Source organism: Rhynchophorus ferrugineus, unplaced genomic scaffold (genome assembly GCF_030347505.1).
Source record: "Rhynchophorus ferrugineus isolate W39M unplaced genomic scaffold, kcgeb_rfMv2 rfM4, whole genome shotgun sequence".
Taxonomy (NCBI): domain Eukaryota; kingdom Metazoa; phylum Arthropoda; class Insecta; order Coleoptera; family Curculionidae; genus Rhynchophorus; species Rhynchophorus ferrugineus.
Genome location: NW_027472583.1, coordinates 29,487,496 through 29,508,317, shown reverse-complemented (window position 1 = coordinate 29,508,317; position 20,822 = coordinate 29,487,496). Strand labels below are relative to the sequence as shown.

Below are 20,822 nucleotides of genomic sequence, written 5' to 3'. Positions count from 1 at the left end.
TAATACCTACCTAAACCTATTTATCTATTTACTATTATTTTAACTACCACCAACTGACTACTTTGAAGTCGATGCCGAAACCAAACAGTTATATTAATGTAGATTTATTTTGTTGGTAATTTAATTTTTTGTATATGTTACAAAATTATATTATTAATTTTGTATTATTTGGGCTCGGCACCGTTGTTAAAATAATATTGTAAGATTGTAAGTAGGTATTAAGCTAAATTGTGTGTATATAGTAGAATATAAAATATGTGTAGTAGATAGGTTAAATAAGGCTTTTGATTATTTTTATTTAGTTATTACAACAATTATTATGTATATATTTTATTTTAAAATGTTTTTTTGTGTTAAAAATCTAAGTTTGATTATTTTTTAATTTTTAGTGAGTTGCTTATTTATTTTTTGAAGTCGGTTTAAATTTTTTGTTCAAATTATTTTATTTTTCTCTTTCATCATATCAGCTCCGCAATAACATTATACACAAATAACTGATTATTTTAGATAAAAAGTATGTGAAAACTTTGTACGTGCCTTTGAAATTTGAGCGTTTCCCTCGATTTCCCCCCCTTTCCTCAACAGATCCTGACTTGGTTCCAATGGGACCACCTCGGAAGCGCACTCTTTTGAATAAAGAATATTTTTGAAATTCGCCCTACAACTGACGGAGAAATCGGCGAACATACATTAAAAAAATATATACAGTCGAACATATGACCTCCTCCTTTTTCGAATTCGGTTAAAAACGTTTCTTTTCTAAAATGATGGTGCTGTAAACTGCATTTTTTTGTATTTGAAACTATTATAAAAAGTTTAAATTTCACAGAGAGGTTTGACCAAAACGACGAACTATATACTACACTTTATATGTATATATGCGTGCGAAATATTCACTTGAAGATGCGGAATATGATAATTAAAGAAGAACCAATCTTTCTGGTTAAATGGGAGTGTTGTCCATGAAGAATGCGTTCTGGTACTACTCCCCTGGATAATCAACCACGGGCGGGCTAGGCCGAGGACGTCGGAGCCGGTCTCAGGCAGCCGCGGGCTATTTTAGCAGCCCACCGTGTTGGTTTCGACGTTGCCATCACTCCTCCTTTATCCCTAATCATCCAACGGATACTGTTACATTTTCGACATAATTGATTATTTTTCTGTTACACGTTAATTTAAATATTATCTGAACATGTTAAGATCATATTTGTTAGGACATCATACAAGTGAATCTGTAAATATTGTGATGATATGAATTATTATTTGGTCACATATTTCGTAGAACTCTGACAACACCGATCGGCGTGCTTAAGCATCAATATACCATTACCGGACGATCTGTAGGTAAAAAGTGTTTCGTACTGATGTATTATTATCTTTTTTTTTTCGGCCGTTTACTACCACGAAAGAATTCGGACGTGTTTGCGGGGTTGCCTCTTCGTTATCCGTGGTCATTGACAAGGCAACATTCGTTATTTTATTCTGGTGTAAATTGTTTTCACGCTGTTAGCGCCAATATGTATTTAGAGATAAGGAAAGTGAGATAGAACCGATAGCAGACACGAGTAAATATTGTTTTATGTGCACAGGTACTCGTAAAGAGGACGTGTTGGTTTTTTTGCGATTGTTTTAACCTTCATCGATATTATCGGTCCGGTGTCAACAGATGATTTAAGACGCAGTGATGTTTTGTCCGTTTTTTATTACTTGTTTTGTTTACATGGTTGCGAGTACATTTGATATATTCAGTTTAGTAAAAAAAAACAACTTACAGTGGATATGTTTAGTACAATCTTAACTTATAAAATTAATTTATTGCTGTTATTAAGCTGTACTTGCATTAGTATACAAGCAGGACTAGATTATTAATTATTAAACTAGATTAAACTAAAGTTGATATTAAATACTTATATGCTATGAACTTCTATCTGGTTTAGTTCGTTTTAATCTTCTGATTTCCTGTCTGTTGTCCAACAGTTTTATTTGTTTTACGTTGCTGTGATTTAGTTTTTTTTATATTTTAAAATTTCGTTTTTACCAAAGATGGTTTATCTAGACTGGACCTACTGTTTAACGTGAGCGGTAAACCACTGTCCTCGGCATTAAACCTACCGATTGGCGAGTGACCAATTTAGAAATCATCTCAGAAAACATCCGGTCTTACCCAGCCTGGTTACTTGCTTGGTTACTGGGATCATTTTCCTTGTCGGATTTTACAGTCTTGCCTAGAACAATCATAAATATGAAACAATCACAAACATAAATTTACGACCATGTTTTAGTAGGATTCGAACCCGCGACTATTGTAACAATAGAAGGGCCTGATCTGCTTTGCTTTTGCCCTAACGGAATATTAGTTTTTATAATTTTTGTAATTTCTTAATGTCAATACCTCTCTCTGGAATTAATTAAATATATGAATATGATTAAGCATAATCTTTCAATTCATTGCTAATTCGTTTGCTTGTATCATTATATTCAGCAATATTTGACAGATGTGACAGTATTATTCTACAATTAGTTATTTTATTAAATATTAGGCAAATGTGCTTCGCAATATTTATAAAAGATGGAGATGTTGACACATAAGATCATTGTTACTAGCTGTGATATATGAAATTGGTATATTACGAAAATCTTTAATACGTTTCATATTCGTTGCGTTTTGAAATAAGAATATGTATTACTATGGTGACATCAGAAAGGATTTGTGTGGTGTTCAGACCAATACAACAACACCCTTTCAAGTAACAAAATAAGACAAGTTAATTTTGAAACATTTTAATGTCAGGCCCCATGTTACTTAACCTGTTAAAAATTCTTAAAAAGCAGGAGTAGGAAGTGAGTCTTCAATTGTTTCCTTCCTTGTAGACACTGTATCTTCAAATCATCATATTTTCTAATTGATGCTTGCCCACATCAATTTTCTACACGTTTTATTGCCATAGCAAGACCAAAATCAAGTTCTTTGAACCGTTTATTTTATCTATTCTCTTATGAATATCTATATATCTATATCAGGAATATTTCAACATAATTCTACATAATATCAAGAGACACGCTTCTACTACATTAGATGAAATTTCGTGTCAACTCTCATATTCAGAACAAAAGTTTGGATATTTTCTTTGTTAAATGGATCAATTTCTATCACATTAAAATGGCATGACTTTTGTATCATTACTTTGTCACATTCCAAATATGAGCATCTGCAAATAAATCCATGTTTGAGTTTTATTGTATCCAAGCGTTTTAAATTGTATATAACATAAGATTCTTACTAATTGTGATTAAATATATGCAGCTGTTGATTAGTTTTAACAAGCATATTAATTATATAACGGTGGATAAATGAACAACTTATGAACTAACCTATATTTCTAGGTTAGTTGTATTTTATAATAAACTTTATTTGAGAACTGAACTGAACTTGAACATTGGTTGTTATTGCACTGTATCAATATTTTTCTGCGAAGTTTACTCTGACAATTTGCATGTTACCGCAAAACTTATTTTGGCGTCCTACCCTAATTTATAATATACATTGTTCATCACCACTGCAAAAATTATAAAAATGTGGCGTGTTTTTACTCTTTGTCCTTCATATACTTTAGATACTAGTTTGTTTATTCGCATTATTATACACACATATGATAAGCACATTTAAAGAATATATAGTATTCTTCCATACATACTTTTTATGAACTAAATTTGTATTAAATTTTATTTGGATTAAAATGATTTAGAGTTGTAATCCAAACAATAATCAGAATTGCTATGATGAATCATTAATTTAAAAACTATTGAATTGTAGTTGGTTGAAAATCATTTATTTTTCGTATTAATTATGGACTCTAAAGTATATAAGTACTAGTGGGTACAGGTAACATGACCAAATTATCATAAAGCCCCGATTGTCGAAATTCATATTAAACAAAATGACGTTGGCAACCAGGATGTAGAAATAATTTTGATATATTTATAGAATGGAAATATATATATATATATATATATATATATATATATATATATATATATATATATATATATATATATATATATATATTCTTTTCTTTTCGAATGTAGAAAAGGTATCAAATATTATGTATTTTGAACAAACCAATATATTTTCCAGACCAAGGATCATTGTGGTATTCACTTTCGACATATCTGTTGCATTCGCTAGTGAATATTGACGTAATTCATTCTGATCGACGCTCGGCTGTATTTTGTCAAATAAATGATCAGCCGGCTTGGATCGTGTCGTGGTAAAAGCGACAAAACGGTCCACCTACTGTTGCGATAGTCGCGGGTTCGAATTCTGTTGGGATATGGTCGTAAATTTATGTTTGTGATTGTTTAATATTTGTGATTGTCTTAGGTAAGAGTGCAAAATCCGACAAGGAAAATGATCCCAGTTACGCCGGTAACCAGGCTGGGTAAGACCGGATGTCCTCTGGTATGATTTGGTCACTCGCCGGTCGATAGGCTTAATGCCGAGGACAGTGTTTCGGAGCACATGTTAAACTGTAGGTCCAGTCCAGCTCGTTGGTAAAAGGACACTTATGATCAATTTCTACTGAAATATGAATTATTAATTTTCATACATTTTGTTGATTTAAATCAACAGTTTTAAAAATGATTGATTACTTTTATTATCCTTGTTGATTTTTCTAAACCACTTTTATGTATAGTCTCAGCATCTTTATCCACTTTCTTTTACATATTTTTGCAATTATCAATATACCGTGGACAGTTTTAAGAAAAATGGAAAAAGTTATATTTGTGTGCTGCTGAAGCATTATTTTTTTGTGCAAAAGAAACACCACTGGGTCTAAATAAAGTTTAATATAATGAGTTCCGTTATGGCCGTACCAGCACAGGTGGCGCTGAACGTTCAGGTCGCCTAAAAGAAGTTGTCACGCCAGAAATCGTCGATAAAATCGATAGAATGGAATTGGACGTCAAATTGGATCATATTTTATATGAATAATTGGATATGTAAAAACTATCCGCGCGATAGGTTACGCGATTACTCACATACTATTATAGGTAGAGTAATGTGACCTCTTCAATGGAATGCTTGGTATCAGTGGTAATCCGAATAAGTTTTTGTGATGTTTCAAATTATTGATACATCATAAAACACTAGAGGAGTAATCAAAAGAGTGGGATTCTTCGGCTGAACGTGCACCAAAGAAGGTCAACGAATTCATCATTGTATTTTGGAACAGAGTGTCATGCATTCGAGCTTAAAAGGAGTAAAACGATCACTGGTGAGATTTTGGGCAGATTTTCTATGGATTGCAAAATGTAAAAATCGAGCACATAAAAACTCATGTTCTATTAAGACATTGCAATGTAGTTTATTTTAGGGGTCGGTAGGTCTTTTTTTATAAAAAAATTATCGATATATTTAAGAAAATATAAAAATACTGAAATATTAGGCTAAAAAATATATATGTTTTTTTTGGTTTTTGAATTTGAGTGAGTAATTTGGTTTGAGTTTGATAATAAGGGTGGCGATGTTTTTGATGAAAATTTAAAAATAAGTACCAATTATAAAGATATATTAAACGTTATATTTAATTTTAATTATTTATAATAATTTGAGAAAACGCAAATATCGGCTAAAATAATATCGATATTTTTTTTCAGAAAATATATATAAGTTTGAATTAAAATATTGGTCTTAGGAGAGCAGCTTATAGCATGTAATCCCTTGCCAATCCCACTAACTGAACAGCAAAACAACAGAACAGAAATGGCTCGATTTTGTTTTTTTGATTTTTGTAATTTTGCGTTTAACTGATGTGGCATCCACATATCTAGCTTCTTTCGTATTTTCCCTTTCCCAAGTGATTCTCACCATAGCCATTTGGCTTGATGTATCTTTCACATCGAAACTACTAGAACAGAATCGACCAAACCAAAGCTGCTCTTGATTTGCTGTTACACTATCAGAACAATAAACATTATTTAAGCTGCCTGGATTGTGTTTCCAGCTTTGTCGAAGCAAAAATATATGGATATTTTTTCGGCCTCACTAGTTTTCTGCTTCTACCCCATCCAGATTATTCTCCATTTAGCATTTAGTCTTTAGGGTAAATTGATATGGCTCGGTGAATGGAGGTAAAGCGAAATGAAACAGTGGTGTTTATATTTTGTGACCGTTATTTATTGAAATAATATAAAAATGTGGAAAATATAAAATAGATAAAACGGATGGCAGCGGTGTTACCTGGTGACGAGACTTGGGCAGTCGATGGTGGCACGTCTATACCAAACGATGGTTGGTAATTGAATGAATGGAAATACCCTTCAATAACATCTCAGATAAACGTCTCTGGGTTGCCAGCTATTCGTTATCGAGCTCTAGTTGGCGCTACTGGCACCCCGCCCGTGTTCAACATCTGGGATTATATTTCTGGGTATTTTGTAGACCGCTATTCCACTATGTAAAATTCAACATGCCTCAAGGTCGCTACAAGTCCTTTGGAACTATTTCCAGTTACCAAATCAAACGTTTTTTATCGAAAAAAATATCTTTCAGTCGAAAAGTCACTGACTTATCAAACTATCCTCGTATTTCAAACCACATAACATTTCGAACATTGAAAACCATTGCTTTAATCGTAAACCCGTAACGAGAAAAGAGCAAAGTGATCATTGTTTCCGTATGTGTGGGGCTATTAAGGCACGGTTGCGTAACTAGAACGCATCCTATATATGGAGATCTAATCAAAATGACAACTGTAACACCCGTAAAACCCAAGTCAAATCGGAAACATAATGAAAACTAGCTTTGGGAACTATCGACTGAAAACAGTCGAAGCAGTCGATAGTCACAAAACAGTCGAAACAGTCGATAGTCAGAAAAATAGATAATTGAAAATAGTAATTACTATTTTCAGTCAAATGCACGGTTCGACTGTTTTTTTCCATTCGTGATGCCAGAAGATCCATTCGTGATAAAACTAAAGATTTTCAATAACCATAACTACTAAATAAAATGTAAACATATACCTAATCATTGAAAAATCTAATCCATGATGAACCTAAAAATGATCGTACAATAACTACCAGACCCTTTTTAAATAAAAGTTTTATATCTTTTTGAAGGGAAATATTTTTAAATTGCTGTGAATATTATCATGTTCAACTTTTCTCCCGTGAGGCGATTTCCTTGATCGTTAATTATTTGCCAAGATTTTGAAAAAAGTCGTTCCCAGGGGACAGATGTTGCGGGTATAGAGGAATATTTTACGTGTAACTGATATAATTCAGGTAGTTTCATTTTATGGGTCTGCCAAAAATCCAATGGGTTTTCTAAACGCCCAATAAATGGAATTTCCAAATACTGCTAAATCTGTAAAGTTGCTGCAGTACTTGGAGTAATTATTTATTTCATTCTAGCCATTTTTTTAATCAAAATATCTCCAGATGCCAATACATTCTTGGTCCGTAGTTTTGTCTTGAATTTCGAGTTGTGGAACTATATTTGTATTTTTTGAAGTTGAAATGGAAGATACCTCTTTTGTAATAACTTTTTGTATCGCCTCAGCATTATTTGCAATACCAAATCCTGCTTTCTTAAATCTAGGATCTAAAAATGTGGATTTCCCGCATATCGTATTCATTTCTAAAATTGCCAGTCTTTTATTGATGATATCTATAATCCTGGATTTGATGGAATGTTGCAGTCCTCTTATTAACCGTATAATTAAAGACATCGTTGGGATATCTTTCACCAGGTAACTCGGTGGTCATTATTTCAATGGGCTTTAAAAGTTGAACGCATTCTGTTAAGATAGTCCATTCGTTAACATAACATAAACGTTCAACAAAATAAATTGTTGAATATTAAAGTAGAGTTTTCCTATCAGAAAATGTATTTATTACAAATATTTAATATACTTTATTCACCTCTTTACGGTTAATATTTTTAAAAGAAATTTAACAACTGCTACTGTAAAAAATTCTTCAAATCTTTTGGATCTATGCAATTTCTGAAACCTTTGGAACCTAATTTTAGTTTTCAAGATTTTAGGAAAAAAGCTTCGACAAACAAGAGGTTTGGACAAAAATCCTGAAAGCTTATCAAAAAAGTATTACTTATTATACCAGTCCAAAGTATTACCTATTCTGCCAGTCAAAAGTATCTTATTTTTTATCATTTACAATTTAATTTTTTTGCCATATTAATTTACAATATATAGTTATTCACAAGCAAACCATAAAAAACATAAAACCACATATATTACATATAAATCTATATAAGCATAAATTCGGCGCATTACTTTCAAGGTCGCGGCTAGGACGGAAGGCCAGAACGTTAAAAATCAGTCGAATAAACTAGTAGAACCGAAAATAGTAACTAAAAGTAAACGACTGAAACAGTCGATAGTAAATAGTAATAAAATCAGTCGGACCGAAAATAGCGACTGAAAACAGTTACTAGTAAAAACAGTCGAACCAAAAATAGCGACTGAAATAGTCGATAGTACAAAGTAGTTAATTACTGAACAGTCGATAGTCGATTTCAGTCGATTGTTCCCAACACTAATAAAAACCCACCGAGCGGTCGCGGTTCGATTCTAAGCTCGACAATTCTCCGTCTTATTGTGGTCTTTCTCGCTCAAGATCGAGCTAGGCCCACGGTCCCGTGTATATGTTTTGATTTACGAGCCTTAAATTCGGATATTGGGCAATCGGCATGCCCGAAAACTGTAAATAACGACCTCTTTGCCGGGTTAGACAATTAAATAAATCGACTTGTGGTGTTTTTAGTTGTCGATAAATTCGAGGCGGCTCGAGGAACGATACCGACACCATTGTGTTGATAACCGGAAACGGGAAAATTTATTATTAATGTTTAGTTTTTTTTTTTTTTTTTTTTTTTTTTTTTGTTCTGGCCTAAAAACCAGGCGGTGGAATGCATGACGCATACCTGGTCGCGGAGACTTGCCCTGGAGTGACAAGTTGGACCGGGTTATGTGGGACTGCCTCTGGGCTTACCAATACACTAAACCGAAACCGCCTCACAGTTGACCCCTGTGGATCACTACTGCTACTGCATTAAATTTGGGGATATGGCACCCGCTGATCGGGCAGCCGTTATTGGGCACGAGAGCCCGGCGATTCTATTGATTCGCGAACCTGAGTTAACACACAACTGGGTACTGTTGTATGGGGGCAAAAGTTATGACTGTAGCGACGGATGAGGTCGTTTCAGCCTGGAAAAGGGGGGGAGCTTAGCGGTGACGCGGTGCTAAGTTCCCAGCATGTCAACCAGCTCGCGAACAAGCGCGTTTTCAGAAGAACTTGAGCTGAGTTGTTGTTTGTGGAATGATTGAGATATGAAGTGCTTGATTTCTGGAGTGTCAGTTTCCCTATGGATTTGATTATTTCTGACAAACCATGGAGCGTTTAATATTCTCCTGAGGAGCTTATTTTGGAAAACTTGAAGCCGTTTGACCTGGTTGGGTGTAACAAACTTGAAGTAGACATTAGATCCGTAGAGGAGTACGGACCGAATTAACATCTTGTAAAATAAGCATTTGATGGAGATGGGAAGCCTGCTAGAAGGGCAGATCAGAGGAGATAGCAGGTTTGCTATCCCCGAACCTTTTTGGATTGCTTTCTGGATTTGGGAATGCCAACCGAACCGCCGGTCGAAGTGAAGACCTAGGTACGTGACGTTATCCAGCCATGGAATTATTGCGGTGTCGATCTTAAGTTGCGAGACGCGCAGTGCGTAACGCTTCTTGTGGAAAATGATGGCCTGGGTTTTCAGGGGGTTGATTTGCAACCTCCAGAATTTGAACCACTTGACCGCATGATCGAGCTGCTTCTGTAAACGCTCATGAATTGTAACTTCGAACCTGGCGGCCGTGAAGAAAGCAGTGTCGTCAGCGTAAAAGGCGACGTCAATATGCTCTTTTCTCGGCATATCTGAAATAAAGAGATTAAATAAGGCTGGGGCCAGCGGGGAACCTTGAGGTACGCCAGCATCGATTTGTTTACGACTGGAAAGTGACGCCCTGATCTTGACCTGGAAAGATCTGTCCGAGAGATAGGACTTGATGAGAGCGGTTAGGTCTTCTGGGAGGCCTAACCGCACGCACTTTGCGAACAATCCGTCGTGCCAGACCTTGTCGAAGGCTTTGGTTAGGTCCAGAAGAACTGCTCCAAGCTTTTTACGTTGGTCAAGAGCATGATGGATGTGTGCAGCCAGACGGGAAGCTTGATGGACGGATGAGTGGTGAGCGCGAAAGCCGAATTGTTCATCTGGAATGATGTTGTTTTCCTTTGTGAAAGAGTTGAGAGCGTAGAGTATTGCCCTCTCGGCAAGCTTCGAAATGGCGCTGAGAAGGCTGATAGGCCTGTAATCAGATGGAGATGATTTTGCTCCTTTGTTGGGTATAACCGCTATATGTGCGTGTTTCCAAGACGCCGGGAAGTGTTGCAGTCTCATGATGGAGTTAATAATGTTTGCCAGTTCTGCGAGTTGCTTATGCGGGAGCTTTTTTAACTGGGTAATCGATATTCCATCGAAACCTGGAGATTTTTTGGTTTGAAGTTTGCCGATCATAGTCTGTAGAGACTTTGGAGATACAAAATGGTTGAGAAGAAAGGCGGGGGTTACTGGTCTTTTGACGGAGTTGGATTCGTTGATGACAGTGTCAATGTCTTTAGTTTTAGTGTTCTGTGCGGGTGGGAGGCATTTCATTTGAGCTTCGTAGGTCTCTGCAAGGAGCTCGACTTTTTCTTGGTCAGTGACTGCAAAATTTCCTGTAACCGCTGACTTCAGGGGAGGGATGACATTGTGCGTCTTCCCCACGAGGCATTTGGAGACACGCCAGAAGGAAGGGGGGCCATCCAGCCTTTGGTCCGCGAGAAATGAGTTCCATTTCATTGCTCGCCAAGTCGAGACGGCCGCCCTTACCCTCTTGCATGCTCTGTTCGCCTCCCTTTTGTCTGCAGCATCAAGGGTGAATCGAGCTAATCTGCATAAACCGTTTTTGATGCGAATTTCACGTTTAAGAGAAGCGGGAAGATTGTTTTTCCACGGCTGGGGTTGTGATGAAATTTTGACTGTGGAAGATTCGTGAGCAGACTGAATATCGCGAGTTAGCTTGAGTACGGCTTCCTCGAGGTGTTCTGGTGTGTTAATTTTCGGAATTGGATCGGATTTCAGGAGAAGAGATTGGTAGTTTTTCCAGTCGGTTTTTTTCCTGAATCTTGTTAGTGGGACTTGAGTGGTGGCGCAGTTTCCGAGTTTGAGAAGGATCGGACGATGATCAGAGTCTAGTTCGTCAAGGACTCGAACTTCGGAATCGCGATTTACGTCTTGAAGAATAAAGAAATCAAGGATTCTTGCTGCGCCTTGAGAGACTGTACTAGGGTGATGGGTGGGTTCATCTGGCAAGGCAAGACCGTAGCCCAGATCTGCACTTAGAGCTACGATGGCGTTACCTGCGGGATTCGCTCTGGAACACCCCCAGGTGGGGTGGTGGGCGTTGAAGTCGCCACCTATTATTTTCGGAAATTTTCCTTCGACGAGTGATCGGTATTCGGCATAGTTGAATGCAGAAGATTTCCTGTACAGGGATGTAATCACGAAGGGACGTTCTTGGATATCGATTTTAATGGAGGTTGTTTCGAAGTTGTTTACTGATAACGATGGAAGGAGCTCGTGTTTGACTCCTTTTCTGACGAGAATGGCGGTTCCACCGCCTCGACCCGGAGTTCTATCGTTTCTGTAGACAAAAAAGTGTTCGAAAGAGAGACGATGCGAAGGTTTCAGGAAAGTTTCCTGGATGAGCACGATGTCGACGTCATAGAATGTTATGACGTCCTCCAATTCCGCTTGCTTTCCGCGTAAGCTATTTGCATTCCATGTCATCAGTATAAGAGATTTCGGAACAGCCATTTCGAAGAGTTAAAGGCTGCTGAAAGTTATAGAGACAGGTAAGTGTTGCCGCTTAGGCGGCGACATTTGGAAAAAAACGAGCAAGTTGGTGAGCCAGGGCGATCACTTGTAGGAAAGCCTGCGGGTCAGTAAACGCCTGCATTGTGGAGTTAAGGTCCGGTGTATTGGTTGGAGCAGGAGTTTGAGTTGGAGCAGGCTGGGTAGCGCTGGCTAATTTTTGGGCTAGCTTTCTGCCACCTTGGTTACTCCATGCAGAACCTTGTGGAGGTCTGGTTTCGGTCGGAATTTTTGGTTTTCTTGGAGCAGGACGGCAGGTGCAACCGCTGAAGTTTGCGGTATGAGTTTCACCGCAGTTGCTGCACTTTGGAGGTGCTTCTGGGATTTTGGTATTAATGTTTAGTCGTTTCCTCGTACGGATTCTATTAGAAAAAACTATTAAAAAGCTACAGCTGTTTAAGAATCTACGCTTCATCAGTGGATGCGATTTGTGATTTATCAAGTAACAACTGATTAATGTCCGTTTGATGGGTGATATTTTATTCCCTTTGCGGCTTCGCCATGGGAAACACATCCTCTGACCACTTTTTAACACGCCCGATGAGATATTCAATGATTAATAAAACATGAGTACATTAGTCATAATTTTTGAATAACCATGACCAATATTGGTCTGATAATGATTCTGTGGTTACCTTTACTAATCTTTATTGTTTATTTATCTCATAATTGAAATAATTAATTTTGGATAAAATATTGCAAAAATTATTTCATATATCATAATATTCCTTCTGGTACAAAGCAATAATATAAATATATAGTCTATCCAAATTAACACTAAAATCACGTCATCTCAATTTATGACGTCAAAACGGTATTTGACGTCGGAATTGTATCCATCTTAGTTTATTTTAGCTTCGATATATACGTTCTAATATAAATAAAATAATCGAACAAAAATGTTATAAAATATAATTTATTTTAACATTATAGTTCATCTAATGCATATATTATTAAAGGACTTAAACTACAGTTAATTAAACAGCCACAATAGTTTGTAGGTTAGAGTTATTTTATTATATTTACATTGAATTCGTTTCTAAACCACCTATGGTATCCCCTAGACTCTTAATCCAGGTAATACATTCAAATAGTATATTTTATTTTCATTAGAGAACATAATTACCTTCTTATTTTTAGTTCTTGTTTCCTTCGTTGCTGTATTTTCTTGTTAAATCATTTTGATATTACTGTATTTCTTTTTAGATTATTTTGTTACTACATATGGATATTTTACTTGATACAATTAGATTTACAAGACTCTACAATATGATTTTTTACAGATCCTAGATCAATTATATCATCATCTTTAATTGTTTCCACTCTCATTACCCTCTTTTGGTATTGTCAGCATTGAATCGTAATCCCACATCCAGAAAGTTTCATTCAGTCACTGTCACATTCTGACCCAGTATTCAAGCAATAACTGTTAATTACCCCAATCTCCACAGTTCCACCAATTGTCAATTTCTTCTTCTGTGTGTCCGATGGAGTTCATTCAAACCGAAGGGTTTTATTGTAAACAACCCTTTCAACATATCCAAAAAGTTTTTGCCTATATATCTTTCTCGATCTGCATATCAACTGTAGAAATTCTTTGTCACATCCCATAACAATTTTAATTGATTGAATATGCAATGGTAGGGAGGAAGACCCATATTATTCTGCCATCTGATATACGGTGTGTCTATTTTAAAGTCTATTTCTTAAAACACAACTAAACATTTCACTTATATTGATCTAGTTTAAAATTTCCTTGTTGGGATATTTTTGTCTGATCCCTATCTCTAGCATGTAGGAAAATATATCTAATCATATGTTATTCTGACTTTTACTTTTTTCCTTCAACTTTTGTTTTCTAACATATATACATTTTCTGTTATTTTGTATTATGATTAGTCCTGTCAAGGGTGGCCTAATGTTCTATTTTGATATACCTATGTCTGTACACAAATTGAAATAACAAATCTCGCTTAATTTTATTATATGTTTTCAAAACTTGTATTCTTTTAAAAGCAAAGTGTGAAAGTTTCAAAAATTATATGTTTTTTTTTAATTTGAGAGATTTTAGAGTGTCCACACTGATATTCAGTGCAGCGATAATACAATAAAAATATTTCCAATATTTTTTTATTATTATTTTTTATACATATTAAGCAGCGATTTGAAATTTGTTAGAACAAGCAAAGCGCCAAAACAGTCCCAGTTTATAACCTCTTATTATCACTAATATTTTGAAGAACTTTGTAGACATTTGACAAGTGAGCGACTTTTGCAGGCTGATTCGTTTATATGTTCAAAGTATAATATCAAAATAACGCATACAATGTAAATGTTAATAATATTTGTATAAAAAACTATATTGTAGAGCACGTGAAATTTGTGTGCATGGATATGTCTGTAGCTGTTTAGAGTATACGATAAAGAATATTCTATGTAAGCATTTGCATTTATTACCTATGCACGAGGAGAGAATAGGCACTAATTATTTTGTAGATGATGTAGCAGTGTATTCTTTATTACAGTACACTTTTACTTTGGATAGACATATATTTATTTATATATATATATATATATATATATATATATATATATATATATATACATATATATATATATATATATATATATATATATATATATATACATATATATATATATATATATATATATATATATATATATATATATATATATATATATATATATACATATATATATATATATATATTTTTTTTTTGTGTAGTTCGGCCTCGATGTTACATTTGATGGCGCAAATTTTTTTATCACCGATTACATCACTACATAGTACAAAACAAAGTCGCCTTTTCTGTCCCTATATCCCTATGTGCGCTTAAATCTTTAAAACTACGCAACGGATTTTGATGCGGTTTTTTTCAATAGATAGAGTGATTCAAGAGGAAGGTTTATATGTATAATACATGCATAATATACTAAGGCAACATTGCTAATTTTAGAGGTTTCTAACGTGATGTCGTAAATTAACCTATTTTTTTAGGTTTATTTAGCAATTAGCAAAAACGCTGCCTAACCCTACGAGTTAGATCAAATTAATGTACTACAGTATTGTACACCATAAAAAGGTCTACAAAAAAGTCCGCGATGGTATATGTTTATCTTTTAGGGATAACCCACATTAACCATTTTTATTGTCTACTTTTTACGTGAGAAAATGGCTTATTTACGAAGCTATTTTAAGCAATACGGCATTAATCCTTATCGAATTAAGTACCTTAAATACAGTGTGCAATTAATATAGATCAATATGGTTCCTTACAGCATGTAAATTAAACAAATATTTTCGGAGATATTACAAATTTAAAATTTGCGTTTAAAAATGTGTAATGTAATAAAAATTGTATGAATTTAGATATTCCAAAGATAGCAGGAAATCTTCATAGTAAGTATAGGGGAATAGGAATTGTTTTACTCCAAATTTAATGCGTGCAGGCCAAGGGCAGTAATGAATGAACCAAAAATACTGGATCGATTTTAATCATGTTTTCATTGAGTGACATAGGCATATATATTTTATGCCCGTGCAAAGTCGGAGCGGGCCGCTATGTTTTTATATACAACGTTCATATTTTTTCTGTAGTGTATTTAATTTAGTATCAGCATTGCACCCATGCGAAGCCGGGGCGGGTCGCTAGTTTCAATATAAAAATAACCCATTCCTATGATAAATATGCAATAGACCACTCGTAATTGGAATATTATTGCCACAATAAAATCCTATAAGTCATAAAACTTCAGTAACACAACCATTAGTAATTCCATCTAGAAATTCGTTGTGATTAAGTAGGCATCCAATGTATTAAAAATAATTAAAAACAGTTAATAATAAAGTTTACTCAATAAAATTTAGATATGAATAAGTTATATTGCAGAGAAAAAACACACACAAGTTATAAATAATTTAGGTGACTCAAGCGATTTAAATTTTGCCATAAAAAAAAACTTGGAGAAATATTGACATTTATAATTGGTTCAACAAATATTTGTCTTGATAACATTCCTTGCGTCATTTTTATGTACATGTCGCGTTTACATGATGATAATATGCAGTTTTAAGATATATCTCGACAAGAAACTGATTTAAAATGATTCATTTTAGTTTGAAATATTTCAGCACGTTATTTTATAGATTCATTATTATTAATTTTAAATTAATAATAATTATTATTAATAATAGTTATTGATTAATTAAAGTTTAAAGTAAATCTAAGTACATTTACAGTAATAATTTGGTTTATTACATCGTACAGTAGATATAGCCTTATTTTATATTTTAAAGCAAAATCTTGGATTGAACCAGGAATTGTCCGCCATTAAGGTCTTGAATCAAGTAATATTTCTAACGCATATGGAGAAGCTGCTGGAGGAATCATCCGTAATTATAAATTTTTACTATTATGCCCTTGCGTGGAACTTGCCTCAAACGGATTAATTTTAACAGCCTGAAAAATGTTCGTTATTCCTAAAAATTCCGGGTTTTGTTAGACTAATCTCTGCTTTCTCGAAGCTGGAATATGACCTGGAACATACTTTAGCAGTAGGTTCAGTTAGTGATGTCGAAAGTGGAAAAAATATTGAAATTTTAAAAATATCCTATTGTTGATATATATCGTATTATATATGTATATCGTTGTTGAAAAAACATCGATAAATTTTAGATCTATTGTTTTGACTGGCCGAAATATAAAAAAAACACAATATATACTATGCTATAACGGTTTGTTGAAAAATATAGTTTTGGCACCTTTTCCGTATGTTTAAAAGAAAATTGTCAATATTCCCATAAAAATACAACTTGCCGAAAAAATATATTCGAGTGTTTATATTATTTAAGATTTATAATTTTGACAGCTAAAAAACCTGACTGTTGCGTCTTTATATGTAAAGACGCATTTAATTATATGTATTTAATGTATTTAATATATATGATTTACACGTCGATGGGCAATAGTTCTTTCTTCGATGGGTAAGATAGTTCCGATGTCCTCGATGTAATTAGTTGTAGTGTTTGACAGTTGTAGAAAGTTAGGTTAACTTTGTATATAACCGGAAAAATAGAAAGCATTAAAAAATATAGAACAAGAATGCAGTGTGTAGAAATTAAAATAAGTGAATAAAGTCTATAAACAATTCAAACATAGTATATTATTTGGAGAATCGAAATCGCGGGTCCATCGCCCCAACACTGACTATAATTCATCAGTTTGTTGAAAAAAATATCGACATTTCATAGATTTGTTATTCTGACATGATTCATTCATCAAAAATATATCGTTTTTAATATCTGTTCGATATCGATATCGATGTATCGAGTTTATATCGTAATTTTAAAAGAAAATCAGTTTTTTTGCAAAATATAATTTTCTTTTAGCTTTTAGATATTCAACAAAAATCAAATATCGATATTTCAATATGCCAAAGATTAATTAACCAAAACAACAGAAATAACCAAAAACAAATTTTTCAAAAAATATATCCAATGTTTTGAAAGATTTTATTACTAAAATGACGAAAAAGAACCTCAAATACTAGTAATCGAATCTGAGAAATAATTTTCTGAATTTCTTCTGAATAATTTTTTTTATATTTTATAGATTTATTGTTCTTTAGACAAAAAAGCATTTGTCATAAAAATTACAAAAAAATGTTATTGGCGTATAATCGGGAAAAAATATCAATATTTTATAGCTTTGTTACTCTGAAGAGTGAACAATTTTAATAGATTTTAAAAAAATATCGATTTGCGGATATTCGGAAGAACATATTGATATAACCACATATATTGGTCAAAGTCAAAAATAATTATATATCCTGATTTTCTTAAAAGTGTATGTTTAGTTCCGATAAACCTTAGCTTGTAAAAAAGAGACTCTATAGTATTATAAGAAAAAATTTGTCACTTTTTATTTCCTTACTGTAAAATTTATGAATGTATTATCATAAAGGTTGGTGTTCTTTCTATTTAGCATTTTAGTTTGACCTGGCATCGACAATATTGTTGCCAGAGATTATATTTACGAGAATTTTAAACTTCATGCCTTATATACCCCCGCGTAACATAAAATTGTTCGTTTTTTTACTAAGAACTAAATATTGGAATGCTTTTAATATATTTAGTTTAGATAAACTTATAAAATACGCTACGTGTTTTCCTGAATGTATTGCTCTTTTCTGACACAAACCCTTATGTTATGAAAGAGCCTTAAACTCAGTAAGTGCAGGTACTAGTTTCATATACAATGAAGACGGAAAAGGTAATTATACGAAGCGAGTGAAGCAAGGCAAAATGGCTTATTCATGAGGCTGACAATTGTTGTGTCTTTTCTGATTTCGCCAAAGCGAAATGAATACGTTCAGGACTGGTGGTTAACGACAAAGTTATTTATGGGCCACCGAGAGATATAACCGGATCTCAAGCCGTTGAATACGACAAGAAAGGAAAAAAAACGAGCCCTGTTAATTGTACAATGGTTATGATTTAGTGGTCGATGAGGTAGTTTCGGACTTTATTTGTCGCTTGTTTTTGTCCTGCTGTGTTCTTTGCCGCCCAGGAACGCGAGGATAACGAGATAATTGATAAAATTACGTGAGTCGGAAATAGTCAAAGTAAAAATACGTTTGCCGTTTCCTGACTCGGGCAGCAGTGTCTCTTTTCAAGTGGAAATCACAGTGCATGCCATCCTGCATGTCCTGAATCTAAAAATAGATAGGTTCAGTTCGTAACCACTCCTCCATTGTTCAGATATGAGATAACTACCACGGTGTTATTGTCGGAACTGTGATATGATGTAAGTTTTTATATATAGTAAAAACTAATGCCACATTAAATCTTAATCGGGTTGCGTATATGATAAAACAGGTATTTAAAAAAATATATTTATTACATTTTTACTAGTGGTTGCCTACCTATTATTATTACTAACCTATTAGCGGGATGTATAGTGTGATAGAAATTATATGCTCTGAAAAATTTTATAAATATTCTGATAGACATGTTACAAAGAATTTCTTTGGCAACATTATTTATTTTTTGCAATTCCAGGAATATTGGTAGGTCAGCATCATATTTCTGGATAGTATTAGCATTCCAAATTGTAATTGGAATATCTTTGTTTTTTTATTATTTATTTATTATATTGTTACTAGCCGTTTCCAACTAATCTACAATTTGTCTTTATGATAACTTAAATCTAGGTATATAACTAGGAGGACCCATCGGCCTTATCTCAGTCTCTGGTGAAATAATGTTTATACATGTCACAGCTGTATTTTTTATTATATGCACCACACTACACAAGATCAGATAGTTTGATTCTTTTGAATCTGTGTGGTGTTCCGATCGTATCCAAAAGCTGCAATACTTCAATATTATCATGAGAATGGAGTCTTTCCTCACGCCCCCTTGCAATTCTCTTGATTTCTTGACTAACTGTGGATATCTGAAGGTCTCGATGTAGGTAATCAGTCCTATAGTATTTGGATACGCCCACAACACCTCAGGACTTTGAATTGAATTCTGTATGTCCATATAGGTTTCAATATATGCTTATATAATAGCCATTTATTATGTACTGATAATTGTGATTTTCTTCCAATTAGACAGTATATTTTCCTATATTTCAATTCCAATTATTTTCTTTCCTTCTTTATATATTCTTTCAAGTGAATTTTTGCATCAAGATTCATTCCTAGGTATTTAGCGTTGTTGCAATATGGAATGATAGTATTATTTAATATTAATTTTATTATTATTATTGGTGCTTGTACGGTCTATTTGTAGGTGAACTTCACATGCACAGATTTACTGTTATTAATTTTTATTTTCCAAGCTTGTGTCCAATTATTTATATTGTCACTTGCCTGTTGTAATTTTCGTGAGGCTTCTTCACTATTGTCTCCAACGGCTATATATCACAAGACAAGTGTAGAGTAGATAAAGCATTGGTCTCAGTACACTTCCTTGTGGTACACCTACTTTAGCTTCTTTTAATGTAGAGTAAGCTTCTTCTTGTTTACCTATAAACATTCTGGTTGTAATGTACGATTTTAATAGTTCGGTGTGTTGTTTTGGTAACTTTTTCTGTAGTTTATGAACAAGGTCTTCATGCCAAACCTTATCGAAAGCTTGTGCTACACCTAAGAATTTAGCTGAGTATACTTTTTTACTTTCGTAGGCTTTTTCAATAACATCTTTTATTATGTAGACCTGGTCAATTGTTGAATGGTTATTGATAAACCCAAACTGGTGTGTTGGTATTAGGTTTTTTCTCTGTAAGATCGGTTTTATTCTTTTCAACAGGAGTTTTTCAAAAACCTTAGATATTACTGGCAGCAGTGATATAGGTTTATAGGCTTTTATTTCGTTTTGATATCTTTATTGAACATTTCTAGTTCTTAAGGCCACATGCGTACTGTTTTCTAATTTTTGATTTTTTTCAAAGAAAGATTCTATAATTTTTTCCTGTTTGCCAATTGAATTTTATTTTTTGTTGATGGTACCACAGGATTTTCGGCATTATTAATGCATTTTTTTTTGAGGAATGTTCGTTGCTTCCTGCATCTCAGAGTTGAAAGGCCTTTATTCTGCATTCGATGAACATATCCAAATTATTGTAAGTTATTGAATCTGTTCTTCGATTGCGCATTGATTTTCTTATCAATTTTAACTATTTCTAATCTTATATAATTGATGTATTAGGCTCTTGCATGTATTATGTTCATTTTTCATTTGAAAATCGTATTTATTGAGCAAAATATTAATATTCATCAAAATATTGTCGAACATTTGCAA

At 33.8% G+C, this 20,822-nt stretch overlaps 2 protein-coding genes across 4 annotated transcripts in view; one reads left to right on the top strand and one right to left on the bottom strand.

The window, feature by feature from the left end:
• The window catches only part of gukh (NHS actin remodeling regulator GUK-holder), a 199,744-nt gene that overhangs the window by 47,287 nt on the left and 131,635 nt on the right, over positions 1-20,822 (top strand). The window lies entirely within an intron of this gene.
• On the bottom strand, positions 8,620-11,642 carry LOC143195691 (uncharacterized). The gene is made up of 4 exons (XM_076403088.1): positions 11,536-11,642; positions 11,333-11,492; positions 10,499-10,951; positions 8,620-8,649 (listed from the first exon to the last, which is right to left on the bottom strand). Exons 3-4 carry the CDS (start codon positions 10,916-10,918, stop codon positions 8,620-8,622), a joined length of 450 nt encoding a protein of 149 aa, XP_076259203.1. The 5' UTR covers positions 10,919-10,951; positions 11,333-11,492; positions 11,536-11,642.

Coding starts and splice junctions, on each gene's coding strand:
- LOC143195691 (XM_076403088.1), bottom strand. CDS start 10,918: ATGAAATGGAACTCATTTCTCGCGGACCAAAGGCTGGATGGCCCCCCT. Junction 8,650..10,498: donor ATAAGCAACTCGCAGAACTG/GCAAACATTATT, acceptor CCGTGGGCCTAG/CTCGATCTTGAGCGAGAAAG.